General features: G+C 39.7%; 1 protein-coding gene across 1 annotated transcript in view; it reads left to right on the plus strand.

The window, feature by feature from the left end:
* The first annotated feature begins 1,098 nt into the window (after positions 1-1,098).
* Positions 1,099-21,101, plus strand: part of kif6 (kinesin family member 6) — a 73,847-nt gene continuing 53,844 nt past the window's right edge. The window contains exons 1-6 of the mRNA XM_006799402.3: positions 1,099-1,282; positions 4,600-4,709; positions 8,778-8,852; positions 17,557-17,704; positions 17,853-17,962; positions 20,603-20,732. Coding sequence (XP_006799465.2) covers positions 1,223-1,282; positions 4,600-4,709; positions 8,778-8,852; positions 17,557-17,704; positions 17,853-17,962; positions 20,603-20,732 — 633 coding nt within the window. The 5' untranslated portion in view covers positions 1,099-1,222. The remainder of the gene's footprint in view (positions 1,283-4,599; positions 4,710-8,777; positions 8,853-17,556; positions 17,705-17,852; positions 17,963-20,602; positions 20,733-21,101) is intronic.

Raw genomic sequence — 21,101 nt, forward strand, 5'->3', positions numbered from 1 at the left:
CACAAGACTCTGAAAGCCCGCCTGGTGTGCAGCTTTTGGGTGACATACCACAAACAGAAGGACACATATAGACTGGAACCCGAGACAGCTGCTCAGCTACCATCAACCCATCTCGTACCCATTTTCTCAAACAGAGAGACAGAGAGAGAGAGAGACAGCACAGTGAAAACCAGCTGATAAGCAAATCTGTGTTTCCATTAGAGAGAAGATCGTGTACTTATTCACAGTCACTAACAATACATCAAACAAAAAATTCCAACCACAGCAATAAAGGTTAACCTGCAAAGCTTACATAAAGAGATGCAGTATAATATCTGTGCCTGAATAGACTGCTATACACACCAGGTATAGCAACTGTATTTGACTTCTTTGTAGCAGAAAACACACAGTGGGAAAACTGCAGCAGTGTGGTTGTTCACATTTCTCATTTTAACACACTCTGGTTTCTCTGATCTCTCATTTCCGAAAGAATCTGGTCTGTGGTGGATCAAAGAAAAGTTAGTGAAATGCTATGATTTGCTGCTACTTCTGGTCATGTTTTGTTTATGTGTAAAGTAAAAAAAATGCAACGCAGCTTTATGATTACTTCCTATTTCCTCTTTATAAATCTATAACTGCCAGACTGGGCAACTGTGGTCACACCTATTTGCATTGTGACTAAGAGCCGACGGCCTTATGTGTGGGGAGTGCCAACAGTGCTGAATACACTTCTGTCAGTATGCCCACTGAATGAGTCATTGAACCTGCGCCGACCTTTTGTCTTGTATATACAAAATGCATTCTTAGAGGAGAATAAGAAGCATCAGAGCAAAATGGCACAGCTGTGAATCCCTGTTTGTTTTTACCTGTGACTGTGCCACCTAATATATTCATCCACCACACTGTGCGCTACAGTAACACCTATTCTTAGCCGCCTGACTCTTTGTTTTGTGGTTACACTTCCTATATAACTATCTGAAAAGACCAAGAATTATATATTGTGTTACTGATTCAAAAATGTAAACTGTTTCAAAGTGAAATTAATTAAAACTGCCAGTCTGCAAAATTTACTTCAAGGGGGCATCTTGACATCAACAAACGATCTTTGTTGGCGGAACACAGTTGCCTAGCAACCAGATACAACAAACTCCTGCCAGCAGGACCGTGATGCTAACGTTAGCCAGATAGCTACCTGGCTGTAAGGAAAACAAACCGGTTTAGTTTCATTTTACCGGGGGGGAAAATGGTGAAACAGACGATTCAGATATTCGCTCGCATTAAACCCACCAAGAAAAATGTGGCGGTAAGTGCCTCACAGTAACATTTAGTCCAACACTACTCTGGATATAAACAATAAATATATCTGTGCCAGATTCTTTTGCTTAAACAAGGCCTTACATTAGATTATCAAGTCTTATCTACTACACTTGTTTTGCACTAACCTAAATCTATATATTACTTTTATATTAGTGGAGTAGAGTCCAATAAATGAACCAGAAAAGAAACAAAACAGTCTGAGAGACCTGGAGAACAACTGAGCGACAGTGTTGTTACTGCACACAGCAGGCAAACTAAAGGAAATCAGAGACTCCACTAAGGTGGATAGATACAAAGAAAGAAGAAAAAACTCGCTGGGTAAGTTTAGTAACATATTTGGGAAGTAGTTTAATCCTTAATCCAGTGATATGACTCAAACTCTCTGTGTAACAGTTCACCTCTGTCAGGTGTAAAAATAGATAGTATATTATCTTTAGGTCTAATCTTCTCTATGTAAAGCAAAAGGGACTGTGTGTGTGTGTAATTACATACATATAGATTATGAAGCTGCTTAGTTAAGAAATTCCAAATTTTGGATGCAAGATAGTAGAAAAACTGTTATAGACATGAGACTGTGCACTGTGGACAAATCAACCACATACATAATGAAATCTGGAAAAGGCCTTATTTATTATTTTTAAAAAATGTTTTAAAAAACATAAACAAGATTTTGTTACTGTATGGAGACTGATCAAGCTTCCACGTGTAGTCACACAAAACCCCTTTTTAAAACAGTGAATTAAATTTCAAGAGTATATTTCAGTTTCTTGAATTCATTAAGTCTGCTGACATTAGATGCACATTACAATTCAGATAATGCAGCAGGAAAGACACTAAACTTCAACAGTAATACGATGTTTACATCTTTATGTTTCAAACAACTTGTTTAATACTAGAACTGGTTTTAACTTTCTAGCTGGCACCGCAACAGGCCCAAAGGATCCAGTTCGGCCCTCTGGATGGCTCTGGAAGTGTAAAAGTAGCAGTGAAATCATGAATTATTCAAGATAATACTTTTGTATTCCTGGTGCAGTGAACCAGAAAGTTTTTTACATTTCTTTTTAGTTTTAGTTCACCATAATAACCTTGAATTGCATGGACTCACTAGTCAAATTTAATAAAGAAAACACAAGTTTTTTTGATTTTCTCACAAAATAGATGAATATATAATAATGATTATGCTTTATAAAAGGAATTAGTACCCAGAAGTTAGGTTGTACTTGTCTGTGTGTATGTTTGTGTTTGTGTTTTATTGACTAGTCTCGTGAGGTGGGGATAAAACCGATCATCACTCTGTTCCCATGTGATTTATGGATCTTGAATTCCCTGCCGGAGGGCACTGGGAGGACAACAGGCTGCTGTTTGGATGAGTTGAGTCCTTTGTGCCTCTCAGTGACTTACTGAGGCTCAGCTGGGTGCAGGCCAGGCAGCGTGCGCTCACTGCTGTGCTGTGCCATCCACACCAGCCTCTCTAGGGCCTCAGCATCCCTTTATCAGGTGGTGAACAGTACCAAGTGGTGCCTTGATGGAAGTCCCTGAGCATATGAGGCCTCATAGCAAAGGTTGCAGAAACACCTGAAGCTTGTGGGCTTGTTGCAGCCCTATTCCTACCGGAAATCCTATTTGTTCTATACATGTGCAAGAGGGCTTCTTCCTGGTCTTTCCTTTCACAATAAAAGTCTACAACACGTACACTAGACTTGCAGCATAAACAACTAAATAAAAACAACAAATAGAAGATGATTCAGTGACTGGAGTTCTAGCTGTGAAACAGAATATCCAAATATTGTATGTTTAATATTTGGAACTAATGAAACAGTATGTCTAAAGTTTTTGGTTTAGATTAGTTCAGCGCTATATAACAATATGGATGTGAACATAATGCACAGAAATAACTGAAACAACAAACTGCCCCAGTGCAAACTGGAGGTCATTGATCCTGAGATTACAGAGACTGATACCCTCTGCACGATACCCTCGAAAGCCCTCTCCAAGTCCACAAAACTCACTAGTTTTTAGAAGCAATTTCCAACGAGGGTGGCTTTTTCAAACCTATGGGTGTAAAAACTCATTATTACAATCATTCTAAGTAATGATGTAATATCTTTATAATCTTTTTGCAGAGAGCTTCAGACTCAGCATGATGAAACATGAAATTATGAGCCAAAAGGTATAATCAGCCAACTCACTTGGAGTTATTTTGCAATGAAGTACACACCTGCTGTGAGATGAATGCCACAGACACACACAGATAGATAGATAGATAGATAGATAGATAGATAGATAGATAGATAGATAGATAGATAGATAGATAGATAGATAGATAGATAGATAGATAGATAGATAGATAGATAGATAGATAGATAGATAGATAGATAGATAGATAGATAGATAGATAGATAGATAGATAGATAGATAGATAGATAGATAGATAGAAAATGTTTAACTAATTAAAAAAATAGGAAATGATAGTCATTGCACTCCTGGGAAAATCATTTTCTTCTCCTTGTTTTATTGTGTGAGCACAGCAGCTGGTGGAAACAAATAAGCCTATTTCTTTAAGGTTTTCTGTGGCACCCACAGTGAAATGAGAACAGCTACCTCCTGGGGGCTTTTTGAGGTTTGGCACATGGAAGAGGCAGTACTGCAGGCGGAGTGACAGTGAAAAACAATCCAGTTATTTAGGTCTTATCTTTTATTCCTGCAACCTCAGGGACTTGTAATTGCATCAGTGTCCATTGGAAACATATGCCAGAACATATGTTGAAGCTTGAAGCTGAAAAGCGAGTGGTAGGAGTGTTTAGGCTGACCTGACTGACCTCACTTTCAATACTCTATATTGGTTTAATGTTGTGCCGTTTTTCCTCGCCTCCCCGGAGGCACGGCTTTGGCTTCAGCTTCGGTTAGTAGAGGTGATTTTGCAGGGCTTGCCAACACTATACGCTGATCGTGATTGCTTGTTCAGTTCTATTTGTTTCCACAGGATATGAGCGCCATAAACTCCACCCTTTTATTTTCAGGGCTCGCAGTACCCAAGCCACAAAACGTCTAAACGTATATTTTAGACCTAACATGATATATTGTCTTTGTGTTTAACTTGGGCCGCATGTGTGGCTCCACATACCGTAACAGCATGCACACTGAAACATATAGAAGACTACGAATTCCTGTGTGGCTACTGAGCTGGAACATAGCTGCCTGTGCTTATAATCCGTCTGCATAGTCCTGTGGTATGATATAGAAGTCTTTAGGCCTTCCTCTGCTATATAAAACTGACTCTGCTGTTGTCTTTGGCTCCCTCAGGTGTACTCTGTGGACAATGAGAACCAGACAGGTTCCTCTCTGGAGTTTTTTGTGCCCAAGGACCTGGCTGATGGCTTTGTTAACAACAAGAGAGAGTGCTACAACTTCAGGTATGTGACTAGGGGTGGGTTTTTATAATCGATTTATCGATTAAAATCGATTCTGGCTTGGATAACGTAAAATCGATTCATTAAAATCCTGAATCGATTTTTTAATATAAATTTATTTTGCCCGAAATGCCAGAATCTCTGGTGAAATCTCACAAAATTTCAACAACCACCAAACAGCTAAGACAGTAAATGAGAGCAGGAACACGGATTCTGCACAAAGACTTAAACACAGCGCAACCCGCGGATCAGAATCAGTTAGATGTCGCCTTTCTCACGGTCCGGGCTGAAAGCCAACAGCTCGCTGATTCTGATCTGTGGGCGGGTCCGCGCTTTGTTTTCACGTCCTTTATGCGCTGATTCTAAAGCTGTTAGTTTGATGTCTCTCCAAACAATATTGACCGAACCAGCAGCAAAAGAAGATCCAAACTACGCTTCACATAAACATCGTCATGAATTCCCTCTGACTTTTGCTGTTTTGCTTCGACCACGATGCACAGCTCTCTCTCTCTCTGTACTGTTTTCTTCAATATTCGCTTGCTTGTTACGCACAAGTCTACCGTCGTTTACAGCGCTGTCGGCCGACGTTTTTTTTTTTTCCGTTTTATATACTTCCGAAAAGAAAACCTAATTTCTGCCGTTCAATACTGAACAAATTTAAACTTTTTAAAATTATGCAAAATGCAAAACCGCTGTAACGTCAGAGGTAATGTTCATATGTCGATTAATTGTTTTCTTTTGTTTTGATGTACTGCAGAATATTTTTTATAAAATCCCAGGCCAGGAAAATCACCTTCATGTTTTTCTGTGTTTTATCTTCAGCTACTTTGACACAAAGGTATCTGCTGTGATGCTCACACTTTTGATAAAGTCTCGCGTGTGTCAGCTTCCTTTTTATAGATAAAAAAAATGTAAATGTACTGATCTGAATTATAATATTTCTGACTGTCAAAATTTCCCAGATTCAAATCGAAGTGAATCGAATCGAATCAAATTAAATCGAATCGTGGATCGAATCGATTCAGGACCTTATGAATCGGAATTGAATCGATTCTAGAAATCAGTGACGATACCCAGCCCTGTATGTGACAGCCAGAGATCAAATGGTATTGTTGTAGGGTCTTTCTTAGAACAAGAATCGGTGAAGTGCTAAGTTATCAAACAAAAGCTAGATAGCTTGTTTAGCTGCACAGAATCCTGCTACTTAGTGATAAGTAAAATCCAAGTGTGCCCTGGGTGACTCTAAGTACAACTAACAAATGCAACTCATGTTATTTGTCATGAAATTGCATTAAAAGGTACAACCAGCACAAATTGAGAGGTCAGTTCACTGAAGCTTAGCGAGCTAAAAAATAAATGAATGTAGCCACCCTGACATCATCTATCTTTGTGCTTTGAAACTGGATGTGACAAAGGAGGGGCGAATCTGCTCACCCTTTGCAAAAATAGGCACTTTGTGCTCATAGAATAGCGACTTGTCAGTCATACATGACTCTTTCATATGCAGTCTATGGTCATATTGACATATTGGGCTTTAAGAGTTATATAAAAAATTTTTTAAAAGAACTAGTGGCTGCATGTTACAGTGGTTAACCCATTACCGTAAAGACCCCCGTTTTCAATACCATAAAATCTGTACCAAATCAAATATGCAGATCCATCGGTAGAGGCAGCCCAATGGAAAATAACAGTAGAGGCAAAAGTACATATCTACTTCTAAAAAAAAAACAAAAACATTAAAGCTTTGACATAGAGAGTTTATTGCTGCTATAACGCTGGCAATTTAACATTGGAGTCTATGGGGTTCAGCCTCAAGGGGATATTAGAAGACCTGGAGAGTTTGTCATTTCCACAGTGGCTTCATTTTTAAACGTGGACGTTACTGCTTGGTTGTGTCTGTAATAAAAGTCAAATTAGCTACAGTCTGAAATAAGGGCATGACATTAAAAATGTCCAAGAATAAAAAAAAAATTGAAATAGATCGTGTGAATAAAGACAACACGCTGAATTCAAGCTCTTAATGTTGCACAAGAACTTTCCCGTGAATAATTCATCCCCCAGTCCTGTCAGTGAAGAGCCAGAACATCTGTTTAATGCTGGTAGTGAAAGCTGCAGCCTTATATACCCTCTGGGCAGGGCTCATGCCACGCTTTCAAGCCCTAAATTCACAGTTAGGGAGTCAGACAGCACTGGACACTCAGAAGCCTTGAAAACCACACAGTCTTATAATAGCCTGTGGAGGTTCCCTTGTGCCCTTATAGAAATAAAATTTCCACATTTAACAACCTTCCTGGGCGGATTCCTCGCTTCATCTCTCTCATCTTACTGTGGGATAAAACATGACGGGCTGTGACTACTTTAGAAAACAGAATGACCAAACTCCTCCTCTTCCACTCAGGAAACTAAATTCTTGCTGCTTTTTGTGCTTATTCAGTTCTGCTGTGGGTACATGACCCCAGATATACCAGCAACATATACAGCACAAGTTCCTGCTTTCTTGTATTTGTTTTTCTGTTGTCACATTTACATATTTTAGATTATTTTTTTATATATTAGTCAACAGTATATATACAAAATGCTGGTTTCATTTATTAAGAGAGAAAAAGCTCTCCGAATGTACCTGTGCCTGTTTGCTTCAGGGCACGGAATTCAAGGTTTCACCAATTATGGCAAGTTGTTGAGAAGCAACAAAGCAGCAGTTCTTTTTATAAAATTGTGTGTTCGTTTTACATCAGAAGTAACAGCACAAAAGGTTTGGCTTTTGTCTCGTCAGTCCACAAAATGTTTTTCCAAAAGTCTCGGGGATCATCAGGATGTGCTTTGGCAAATGTGAGACGAGTCTTTGTGTCCTTTGTGGTCAGCAGTAGTTTTCGCCTTTTCCATGGAGGCCATTTTTGCACAGTCTCTTTCTTATTGTTGGATCATGACCTTAACTCAGGCAAGTGAGGCCTGCAGTTCTTATAATAATGATCTGGGTTCTTTTGTGACCACCTGGGTGAGTCATCGATTTTGAGTAATTTTGGTAGGATGGCCAATCCTGGGAAGGTTCATCTCTGTTTTAAGTCTGTGAAGGTTCTCAGTCATCCAGGTCATTGTAGTCAAAGGAGCTTGCAAAGAAAAGCATCTGGACTTCTTTAAGTTGCTTGAAGACGTTTCACCTCTCATCCAAGAAGCTTCTTCAGTTCTAAGGTCAAATGGTGGAGAGTCCCAGATATAAACCTAGTGGGAGTATCCCCCCACAGAGGGACAAAAGGACCCCCTGATGATCCTCTAATCGCCTGAGCCAAGGTGTGAAACTGGGTGTGGGTCCCAATCAGCCAGAGTTTCGGGTGAGTTCATTGTGAAACCTGGCCCAGGATGGCCCAGGATGTGAGTGGGCGTTAAGGCGTCTTTAGTTCCCTCCCCAGACGCCTTAACGCCCACTCACATCCTGGGCCATCTGACCTCAGGAATTCGCATGATAAGGTGGGGCCAGGTTTCACAATGAACTCACCCGAAACTCTGGCTGATTGGGACCCACACCCAGTTCCACACCTTGGCTCAGGCGATTAGAGGATCATCAGGGGGTCCTTTTGTCCCTCTGTGGGGGGATACTCCCACTAGGTTTATATCTGGGACTCTCCACCATTTGACCTTAGAACTGAAGAAGCTTCTCGGATGAGAGGTGAAACGTCTTCAAGCAACTTAAAGAAGTCCAGACGCTTTTCTTTGCAAGCTCCTTTGACCATCTCTGTTTTAAGTTTTCTTCCGACTTATAGATAGTCTACTTCACTTTGTCAGACAACTTCTATTTAAGTGATTTCTTAATTCAACAAGTCGGGCAGTAATCAGGCCTGTGAGTGGTTAATGAAATTGAATTCAGCTTTCCCAAAAACTGTGATTAATCAGAGTTTATTTATGATCTAACAAAGGTTTGGATAATTGTCTACCCCATACTTAGAACTCAGGAAGACAAATAGTTTTTTCACAACTCTGCCTATATTAGACTCAGGGTTAAACAGTGGATTAAATACCTGTTATACCAAGTTTATCATGGCCGTAACACCTTTTTTACTTCTCACTTTTTTCCAGGTTCCAGAAAGTGTTCGATCAGGTCGCCAAACAAGAAGAGATATTTGAAAACATCGCCAAACCAGTTGCAGACAGGTAAACTTTACGTAGACGTGACACTCTAAAGAAAGTTGTTAAGGGTCCATTAGGTAATTATTTTAATGTATAATTTTGCTATGTTATTTACAGATCGTAAAATAAAAAATGGCACTCTAAGTGAGAAGACATCAGCAGGATATTCACTTCATGGAGGGATTGTTTGTTTTTTTGGAACAAATCCAATCCCACACTGTTTTTCTTTTACCAAATCTTAACCAACAGTAGCTCGCCTGCTAACACACACACATTTCAAGTTATCTCACAAAGCAAAATACTTCCTTGAATGGATAAAGTTGGCTGAATTGACGATTTTCAAATGATTTTATCTGCTAATATTGTGAAATAACTAAACCATCAGGTTAATGTAGTGTAGCTACGTTACAACAACTTGCTTATCTATTGCTATAAAATCATATGAAAATGCTGATTGCCAGCAAGAATCAGTTTTTTAATCGTCATCTTTTCAAGCTGTTGTAGCGCCACTGTCGCTCTACTCAAGAATTTCTGTGTCTCTGTGCTGAGAAATCATTGTAACGCTGGTAAAAACCTGACACAATCATACCCTTCTTCATTATGCCCGTCTTCTTATTCTTTGTTTGATGTCACATTTCGTGCATGCTACTGTTTGTGAAAGTGACAGTAGCGAGTATGAACTAGGTGTTAATCACTTAATGGTACAAAGCAAAGCTATATAGCATTTATATTGCAATGGCGGTCAACAAGGGGGTAGTTAGATAGTTGTAACTTGGCATCTATCTGGTATTCATAACTTCATCGTGTCCAAGTAAACTTTGTTGTCGTTTTACCATTGCGCTGATGTACAAGTATGCAGTATATAGCATGCAGCTAACTTCGAAACCGCAGTCATCACTGTCCACCTGTCCTGTGCAGTGTTCCTCTCTGCACACTGAGACCACACATGCTTCAGAGGGCCTTGTTGACAGGAAGTGAATAGGGCTTAAGATGTAAATGAAGGGTGTCTGTGATTTTTGGCATGCTTTACATACTTAAACCACTAAGTGGATGGAACTGGCAGGCAAGATGGCACACTGTGCCATCATGAATGTGAGAGCATTTTCAAGCCACAGTACAGAGCTTTACTGTAAACTGTAGCTGATTCATTTTTATTTTGACTCCAGTGTTGAAGACAGCATTTATAGAACAAGGCATTTATCAGCAGAGCTAATTATTTTACCTGCACTATTCAATTCCCTTGGATTAATTAGCAATTACCTTTTGCGGCTCAGGTATTTTAGAAGCCAAGGAAACTGAAATCGTGTAGCCTGTAACAACCTAGAGTAAGGTTACCTTAAGTGGAGGTCAAATGCTAATCCAGTAAGCTAATATACATTCCAATAACCTCATAAAAATAAAGCTGAAGTAGCAGAACAGAGTAGAGCCCAGCCAGTGTAGGATTTTTAAGACTATCAGCTGAATTTTTTTTTTCAGACACACACATAAACCCATGTCTGATTTTGACAGAATATTTTTTATGTGTTGTTATTTGTGTACTACATAGTAAAATGTAGTACACAGACAATGTACGTGTACAGTAAGAGACACTGACTATATGAATGTTATTAAGTGTTTTTGTAAAAAAAATAAAACATGTATTTAAAAATGTACTTTGATACGATTTGTTAATGGATAGTAGTAGTAAGTATTAAGGCTTAGATAAAGTAACTACGATAAAGAAAGAAGAAAAACAGCTAAATAGAATAGAAGTCAATAAAAATGAAATAACTGGAAAAAATAGGATTATCTCATATCGGGCTTTAATTTAAAAAATGATCATGCATTCATGAAATAACCCTATTTGTTGACTTTATAGACCATTTTGTCATCTCCCACAGTGCAGAATGGTACATCAGTGATAAACTGCAGTTTCTTGCTCCTTTAAGACTCCTCTAAATACACACTGTGTCTAACAGAGCTTTACCCCCTGCCCGCTCTGACATTCAACACAGAAAAACAGCACACAAGATGGAATTTACTTGGAATTTCCTGTCATCAAATGCAAGTTATGCTGTTGTTATTGTTATGTGAACAAGATTCTTCCTCTCCTTGTCAAACCCTGTCCTGTCTCAGTTTCTTTCCTACCATCACTGGTCTTAATCACAATAGAAGCTATTTATGGACTCCCACAAGTGCTTTGAATTATCTTTGCCATTAGCAGACATATAAACAGCACAGTCAGATGTCTGGATTGGTTGACTAAGGATGTGGATGCATTTGACCTGACTCACGCAGGTTATTAGGTTGCTCTCCCCACGCAACCTTTCGACAGTTTCCTCTGTGTTCTTGCATATGGTAAAAATCTAGTTAAAAAGCTGCTGTCACAGCCTGGCATTGTGTTGCTGTATCAGTTTCAAGTTAGCATCTTTTAGTTGTTTAGTCTTTAATCTGATATCAAGGAAGTCCATTTGTAAGTGTCTTCATGTTGGCAACACCCCTCGGCAGTTATTTTAGGTTAAGTTGACTGCCCTCCAGGTGGAGAACCAGTTGGCAATTTAAGTGATTGCTGAGACATACAATTGTATCAATAACATCAAAAAGAGATTTAAAAACTTTTTTCCCAGCTAATGTGACTTGCTGGCTTTTACAAGTATGCAAAAAAACGCAAAGACTCATCTCAGTCTATCAGTCAGTATTCTTTCCATATATGTAAACATACAGATGTATATTAAAAAAGCAAGACAGTAAGGGCTTTGTTCAAAAACTATCAGGGAATTGCAGTATCTTTACATTAGTAACTTAATGTGAAGACATGGCTTTGTTCCAACTAGTTATTGCTTAGCTGTCGGACTTGAACCCAGGTGGCTGCTTTTTAGCCATTCAGCATGTGGTCGTCTGCTCACCCACTGAGCTAAATGGTAATGTTAATAGAAAAAGGCCATCTACCCAGGAAGCTAGCAATGATGTGGTTACCAACGACCACACAAAGTAAAGACAATGTTATTAATCAGTTCAGACAACAGTGCAAAATAAGTTTGCACAATTATTAAAATTCAATTACAATTTTAATCTACCACAATTAAATTATTAAAAAATACTCAAAATGTGTGTCTCGCCAATAAAATTCAAACCAAAAACAAATTAAGTGCTCCCCCAATTACCGCCTGACAACTTGCCTGTCTATCTCAGTCACAGCTCTTCCCTGTGAAGCTTGACATTTTCTGGATCTGGAAGAGTAACACTATGCTTAATACAACAGATAACAGACCATCAAAAGAAAAGTCAAATGTCTAGCAAGCCAGCAGGCGATGAGGTTGTCCCTGAAAACACATCAAGGTCTGTTAATTGGAAATCAAGAACACAACATAGGCCGAGTGCTGTAAAGTTCTGTCTGATTTCCAAAGGAACACAACTAACTTCAACTTCTTGAAAACACAACATAAACAGCAGCATGATGAATGCATGAAGGCCGAGCAATGGTTGCTAATATAAATCATCTAACATCAACTCAGACGTACATAAAAGTATGCCTGAGCAGCATGTGAGCATCTAGTGCACAAGCACATTACAAACACATTGCATGTGAGTAAAAACAGGTGTCCAGTAAACATAATGAGTAATGCAGGCTTCAGAAGAATGCTGCTGCACATCAGTCTCAGAAAGGTTAAAATGCCATTTCTAAAGTCTATCATTCTACAGTGAGAAAGATTATTCACAAGTGGAAAACATTCAAGACACTGGACAACCCCAGGCTCAGCTTCTTGTTTTGCTTAGAGAAACTGCACAAAGCTGACTCAGACTGTACAGGTATCAGTTAGTTGAATGTTAAAGTTCATGGAAGCACACTGAACAACACTGAACAAGCATGTGTTGTTTGGAAGGGAGAAAGCGTCTTTTCTCTAAAAAGAACATGGCAGGTTTAGGTTCGCAAAGTTCCATCTGAACAGACCTGAAAATATCTTAGAATTGAAAAAGGTACTTTTTTTTTTACTGTGACTGTTAGGACTGGGCGATATTATGCCGTTCACGGTAATACCGGTATAATGTTGGGCAACAATAAGAAAATGAAATATCGTGATAGAGTATGGGTAAAAAGTGCTTGCGCAGTGCCTTTGTTTTCATACGCACATGGCAGAAAAAGCATGGCGGAGAATGAGAAGGGTGAAAGCGGACCGTTGAATGAAACGGATGAACCAGAATTGGTTTGTAAAAATGCTGCAACTTCAGTGGTGTGGAACTGGTTTAGCTTTCGTCCGTCCGTCAGATACACAACAAAGCACTATTTTTGGTAGAGTGCTAGCGGGCAGTCGTTATTACCGTGTTTTTTGGAAAATACACTTAAAATCAATCCTTTGATTTTTCTGAAAATCAAGAGTGCCCCTTATAATCCCGTGTGCCTTATCTATGAATTCTGGTTGTGTTTACTGACCTCGAAACGATTTTATGTACACGGCGCTCAAAAATCTGTCAAATGTTTTAGTACGACTTTGCTAAGCTACGAACCCGCACCGCTTGATGGATTGTCGGAGCATTACGGCTATCTTAAGCAGTAGCCTCGCGGAGTGATACGTACTGTGCTTCAACATAATATTACAGTATTGTGAGTGTATAACCTCTTTTTAAGTTTTGTGGATATTATACATGGTTATGCTGAGGATATGTCCAATTTCCACTGGAAATGCCTTTTGGTTAAACTGTCAACAAGGAATTTGCATTTTCACGGTTAAATTTTTATATAACTTAAATGCACATAAAAAACAGCTGCTTGTTTAAGTGAAAATGCATTGATTTTTTTTGCACTAATAAAGTTGTGGAGTTGTAAAGTATTTTGTCTAGTGTCAATTATATCGTCAGTTATATCGTTATCGCAAATTTTCAAATGTATATCGTGATAAATATTTTTGGTCATATCGCCCTGCTTTAGTGACTGTAGTAGTAAAGACTGTTCCCTCTCTGTGTCCCCAGTCAGTCGTGTCCCCATGGCTGTTTCTCCCCCGGCCTAAGTGTTAAGTTCTCGTCTCCATATTTGGTTGATGTTTTATTTGATAGTCCCATGTTCTGTGTTTAGGGTATTTAGTTTTGCTTCCTCCCTGTCTCGTTATGTCAGATTAGTTCCAGCTGTGTTTCCCTCCTGTTGCACATTCCCTCATTACCTTCTGTGTATATATTGTGTTAGTTTCCCTTTGTTTGGTCGTCTGTTTGTCATGTGTCAAGCTCAGGTCCCCCCATGTTAGTTTTGTGTTTGTTTTCTCCTGCCTTTCGTTTTTTGTTTTTGTTTGTTTTTTGCTTCCCAGTTTCTTTTTTTTCTTTTTTTTTTAAATTCATATTTTGGATGGACAGAAACATTAACAAATATACAACTGGAATAATCATACTGTCAGTTCTCTGTCCATTTCTTAACAACAACCAACAAATAAGGACTAACAATAACAAACAAACAAAAAAACAGGAGAAACAAAATGATATACCGCCTCCTGGGAAACATCAGCAAAAACAAAAGCAATGGGGGCCAAACACCCGGGTGCCTAAAAACAAAACATAACCTAGATCACTGATGACATTAGACAATTTCTTCCTTCTACTGACTTTCAAAGTAAAAGAACAACAACAAAAATACCAATGACACATGAACCCCCCCCCCAAAAGAACACTTATCACAATATCTAGGAGACATTGTCGATGTACAACAAAAAAGGACCCCAGACCTGCTCAAAAATATCTTCTCTCCCCTTAATTCTGTACATAACCCGTTCATGCTTCCCAGTTTCTAATAAACAGCTCACTCTTTGTGGAAATCAAGTTTTGTTTTTGCGTGTCTGCTTTTGGGTCCACACTTCAACCTTCACATGGTCTTGACAGAGCACAGACCTTGACACAAACAAAATATTTAGCTAAATATAAGAGATAAACAGGCGAAACGCTAGTGAAAAGGAAGTTAACGTACATGAAGGTATTAAGCTGACAGTCATGGTTAAAACGATGAATGGTATTTAAGAAACGGTGATCGTTTGTTTAAAAGGAGTTGGGCTGAATTGAGTTGGGATCTGACCCCCTTTGTGACCTGTTGTGGTGACGAACATAAGTTAGATCTGCAAAAGCACTACATATCTACTGAACTTATTCTGTTTCATTCAGGTATTTGCAGCAGTTTCGCTGTTGTTGCACTAAAACTCGGCTGCCTATCGTCTCGGCTAGCAGTAACTGTCAGGTTGCTGTTTTGGTTGGTGCTCTGTCATACTTGGCACACTTCAAGTTTAGCCAAAAGCTCTAACTCGTTTACTTGCACTAAAGTCTGTGTCTGTGCTGTGGTGTAACTGGAACCAGTTTTTTCATCTCCAGCACAGTAGTTTAAAAACAAACCAGCATTAATAGCTCCACAAGGGGACGAGCCAGTGAAATGATGTCGGGCTGGCACGTCAAACCCTCTATCAGGACAGTAATCTATTTCACAAGGCTGTGAAACCTGCTGCTGAAGTTCAGTTAGGGTCTGTTCAGTTTTATCTTTGCACCTGAAGAGGTTGGACACACAACTTCGCATTTAAACAACAGAAAGAACAAGGATCTTTTGAGCGATCACTCTCCAATCTCTAGGAAAGTTGAGGTGTAAACAGGAACAAGCATTGGGAAACACCCAAGCCTCAGTGGCAGGGCCCAGGCCGCATCATTAGTACTGACATTAAGCTAAACACTGAGCCTGTGTCTTTTCCCCACGCCTGCCAATCACTTCCATGACTCACAGTAGATTAAATGGACGCCCGTTGGCTGACCAACCAACCGCCGTTCTCATAAGTGGACCCAGTGTTTTATTTTAACTGAGATGCAGTTTTTTCCCTCGCCCTTTTCGTACAGGGTGTGGAACACAGGGAAGGAAACCCACACGTTGCTCAAACCTTGGCTCGCCTACACCATTAGAATAAGTGCGAGGCTTAAGTTCGTTTATAATTCATCTCGAAAAATATAGTGTAAAGATATCCTTTTTCCTTGCTATTGGCAGAGTCAGGAGCACACAGGATACCCACACCTTTGATCCAAGCTCGCGTGTCAGAGGCCCCTCTGTCATTTTACCATTACTAGCTGGTTTCTTTCCAAGAAGACACAAAATTTGTTTTGCCTATAAATTTTGACTCATGTGAGCTCTATCATTTTTAGATGTTCATTACATTCAGACAGATCTGAATACCATTGGTTTCCATGGCCCTGAGCACGTGCAGAAGGACATTTCTGTGCCAAACCAAAATTTACCGGACCTGCTACAGCTGAGTGGTTTTGGGCTCTTTCTGTCACTCCAACACATTCTTCCTTCACCGGCAGATATCTGTCGCCATCGCAGTTCTCTGCTCGCCGTCGCCATCCGTTCCTGTGGATTTGAAGTGTCACATTCAATTAACAAAGGCCTCTGGTGTCTGCTGAAGAGTACAGTCAATGGTCTTTTTCAGATTTAAAATGCTGATGTCATTGGAGGCGTATGAGCAAGAACTGGTGACATTTAGGGAAGTCCAACCAAATCCAGTTTTATTTATAGGACCAAAACAGCACAGCAGGCAATGAAAATGACAAGAAACAAAAGGCAAGAAGACACCACTCTCATTCTGAGTTAAAAGGCAAGGAGCAAAAAATGAGGGGATCATCTGTGGCTGAAAAAACTCAGTTACCTTTTGTTTTGAGTCAAGCTTCAGGGACTGCAAGGAGCAGCTGGGTCCACTGACCTCACCGACCTCAATGGGACTTTTGCAGCAGCTTAAGTTGGTGCTGATCTATTAAAAGTTATAAAAACAAATAATAAAACTTAAAATGGGCCCTAAAATTAATGGGAAACCAGTGGCAGGAAGCCACGATGGAGTAAATGTGCTCATGTTTGTGTGTACCAGTTAAAAGATGAGCATAACTGTGAGCATTACTGAGGTTCGTTACTGCTGATATTATATGCAGCTGCAAAGGGCCCAGGTCCAAGAGAGGCACAACACAACCACATCTGGAAGTTAACACAATAACCTTAGTTTACTAAAATTTAAAAAATTTAAGGCCATCAGAATTAGAAACATCCACATTTGGCCAAGTTGTGCACACAGACAAGAAATTTGAGTCCAGTTCACTTTGCTGTTCTGCACTGGGTACCAAGTCCCAAGTGCAGATAGAAGTGTGATCTTGTTCCTTCCAGAGCTCCTTATAAAGGAAAAGTGAGAGCACGTCAGTGGGACAGGACAGGCTGGGCTAAGTTACAGTTTTCTTTAAAAATGAAAAAGTATTGTTCACAGGTTTGTGCCACTTGTTTCTAGACTTCAAAGTGGACCTATTCTGGTCATTCAGAAATATATTTTTATGGCTAGACTCTACTAGAGCAACTTTGCATGATTTACAGTTCAAGATACAGCTGTAATTTATCTTATACTTGGCCCTTCAGTTCACTCGATAAAGCTGTTTTAGCTTTATGTGAATGATGGCCTTCATATTGATCAAATGAAGAAACTATTGGGAGATATTATTGCGCACTGTCCACCACTATCATGTGTTTTGAAAGAATATATTCAATGCCAAGGAGCTTTCTTTTACTTTAATTTGTCACCTATGTTTATGTATTTGTGTGCCTTCAACTTTTAGAGAAAGGAGTCAAGCACAACTTGAAAAGAATAAACATGGCATTAGTAATAGATATTTAATGGCTCATTTACATGGTCGTACTTTTATTTTGTGACTTTAGCTTGAATTAGTCGCGAAAACTGTGCTAATAATGTGGGTGTCTTTGCAGTGTGTTGGCTGGCTATAATGGCACTATCTTTGCATACGGCCAGACGGGAAGCGGGAAGACCTTTACCATCACAGGAGGGGCTGAGCGTTACAGTGATCGTGGGATTATTCCTCGCACCCTTTCCTACCTATATGAACGGTTCAGCCAGGTCAGCAAACTGTTGTTCATTTGCCTGTTTTTCAGTTGATTATGTACAGAACATAACAATCATCTTTTTACCCATTATTATTATTATTAGCTTCAGAAAAATGTCAAAAATATGTAAATCTTTTATGTGATTTATTGGTGCTCCACAGGACAGCAGCATGGTTTATACCACACATATCTCTTATCTGGAGATCTACAATGAGATGGGATACGACCTTCTGGATTCCCGACATGAAGCATCTCGACTGGAAGACCTACCGTCAGTGCCCATTTTCTTATTTTTAAGCGGTTGCACATGTCAACAACTAGGGTCATATAGTGTATATTTTAACTTTAATTTAGCCACCTCAGCCTGGCTCACAGTTATTGTGTGGTGAAATATGGAGACTCTAGTGTTTAGCAGCCCACTATGAACTGCCAGCTGACATAATGAGGCTGTGGGACCGCAATGGATGTGGTCAACCTGGTGGCAGACTGCAGGAGAGCAAAAGAGTCATGTGGATAAATAGTTTTTCAAAGCTGGTCATTGCAGCCGGTCTTTTTTTGTCCATCTGCCACTTGTTTGCAGTATTTTATGGGCTCTTTTGTTGCTTTACTCAGAACCTTTTTCTTGTTTGCTCGTTCCTTTCCATCGTGATCCTCTTTTTTACTTTGCCTCCATCTTTCTTTGCAATCATAATTTCCATCTGTCTAGACGCTGGTCTGTGCATTTAATTTTTTGCCTATTGTGTTTGTGTCACACACAATATTTATATTCATTCACTTTATTTTACCTTTAGTGGGACCTTCTGAGGTATTGCCATTGAACCCATGATAGGACTTATCAGTAGTTGTGACAATATTGCACCTGGCTCATTCCATGTAAATTGAAGCACATAGTCAGGGGACTAGGTCTGCGACCCAGTATTCTCTCTATTGTTTGTATTTTCTCTCCTCTGTGTCCCCCTCTCGCTCCCTCTCTCTGTCTCTTGTGTCAAGCTTGCACGTCCCAGTTCATGTCTCTCCATGTTTCCTCTTTTATTTTGAAAGTCTTCTGTTTCCATGTTCAGTGTGTTTAGTTTTGCTTCCCCTGTGGCATCTTGTTCATTTGTGTCAGAGTTGTCTCCCCAGGTGTGTCCACTTCCCTCATTATCCTTCTGTGTATCCAAGTCCTCTGTCTTCCTCTGTTCATTGTTGGGTCGTCTGTTTACTCCATGTCAATTCTTGTCAGTTTACAGAGTCTTGCTTTCTACTGTTCATGTTCATGTTCATGTCAGGTTTAGTTTACTTCACATCCATGTTTCACATGTTCCTGTTCAGTTTCATGTTCTCGTTGTCATAGCTGTTTATAACAGTCTTTCTATGACATTTGGTATGATGGGATATATCCTAGATTCAGTAGAAAATTGTACCAATTAAGTGTCCATGACAGTTACAAAAGCGAGCATTGGTACCTTGGGTGTACCTTGACGGTACAATAAAAGTATGGAGACGGAAAGAAACAACTCATGATCCAAAGCATTCCATATCATCTATAACACATGGTGGAGGCAATATTATGGCACTGGCATGCCAATGCAGCGGAGTGTTTATTGATGATGTGACTGCTGATAGAAGCAGCAGGATGGATTCTGAAGTGTACAGGTCTATGCTCTTCTCAGATTTAGCCAAATGCTGCAATCTGATTGGACAGTGCAAATGGATAATGGTCCAAAGCAAAGTAGAGAAGCTACCCAAGAATTTCTCAAGGCAAAGAAATGTGATGCTATTCAAAGGCCAAGACAATCACCTGATGTTAACCCAGTAGAGCATGCTTTTCAGTTATTTACGGTTAGTTAGTTACGGCAAAACTGTTATTTTTTGCTACCTTAGACTTAAAACAGTCGGTCTTGTGCTTTTGCAACTTAAAATCTAGAAGAATCAAGGCAAATGTGTTCCTACATGTTCCTTTTTTCTCAGAAAAGTTAAGTAATTAGGTTATACCCATGTAGAGGCAAAAATAGACTTTTACTGTCACCTCTGTTTCTGAGAGTGTTATCCAGTATTTTCATGTACTTGCTCGATTTAGGTTTCTCCTCTCCATTCACAGAGAATCCAGCTCAAGGTTTAGATACCCACAAATCACAGTCTTCTGGAAATAGACAGTGCCCGTCGTTAACTGTGCTCTGGCCACACTTGCTGATTCAAGGAGAAGCTGTGGCACTGACTGATGTCTCTCTTTCACTGCCTACAGTACCCCATTCTCTTCTTTATTTATTATTTTCATCACATACTCAGTTTTCCGCCCTCTCGATGCCAGAAGTCTGCAAATTACCTTAATCCATTCTCGGTTTTTGTAAAAATACAATAAACATTTATATTTCGGGTTGGCGTGGCTGTTTAGGAAAACAACCCTGCCAGGCCACAGCTTTTAATCACATTAAGATTAATTCTGTTTTATCAAACCACCTCAATTGCCTACACATGTTAGTATAATTGTCTGCATGTGTTCGCGTATCATTCCACCCTCTTTGACATGTCAGTCTAGTAGCCATACTGTCACAGCCCCTGTGGCGGGATGGAAATAATGTGGTGAGATCACAGGGGTTCCTTAAGTGCACCGTATTTCAAAGGGTGCCTGATGTGGGCAAGAACGAATCACCTGTTTGTTTTTAAAAGCAAGCCCTGTCTGTTATCAAATCATGAACTCCCAGATAGATAAAGCACAAAGTGGGTTGCAGCCCACACTGACATGCATGTGTGGTTTGTTTGGATTCAGAGCTGAGCGACGCCTGGTAAAGAGAGGGAAATGGATGACATAACTCAGATAATTCTTTTTTTGTAATTGCTTTGCTTGGAATGATTGGGGGTTTTGTCTGATTTCTGGTCATTTGTCTTTGATAATTCCCCCCAATAAAGATTCTTTTTCTGTTTTTTTCAGAAAAGTAATGATTATGGAGGATCAAGACCAAAACATCCATCTGAGGAACCTGTCCCTGCAGCAGTCAGTGAATGAGGAGGAGGCTCTAAATCTACTCTTCCTTGGTGACACCAATCGTATGATCGCTGAAGTAAGAGCAAAAAGCTGCTTTTTAATTTACATGCTATGAAAGCAGTGTTAAGAATTAGGATTGTAGACAGCATACAAAAATATCGCTAACCACTACCGGGGTAAGCAGCATAAAAGGCATTTTTTGTCCACAAATGCAATATGCCTTCTAAAAGGTACCTTAAGACCCATCTAAAATATTATTTTGGTCCCATGTGGTCCTTTTTACCGTGTTTTTTCCCAGTAAAACCAAGCATTCTCTCTGTAATTTATGTTTATGTTGTGGTGTTGTTTTTTTCCACACTCAGACGCCCAGACTCCCCACGCTGATGAGACATGCGGTGGGTCAGCTTTTGCTTTGCAACCTGAGCTTTGGAGCAAAAGGCTGATC

Source organism: Neolamprologus brichardi, chromosome 19 (genome assembly GCF_056152115.1).
Source record: "Neolamprologus brichardi isolate AB-2024 chromosome 19, ASM5615211v1, whole genome shotgun sequence".
NCBI classification, from domain to species: Eukaryota; Metazoa; Chordata; class Actinopteri; order Cichliformes; family Cichlidae; genus Neolamprologus; species Neolamprologus brichardi.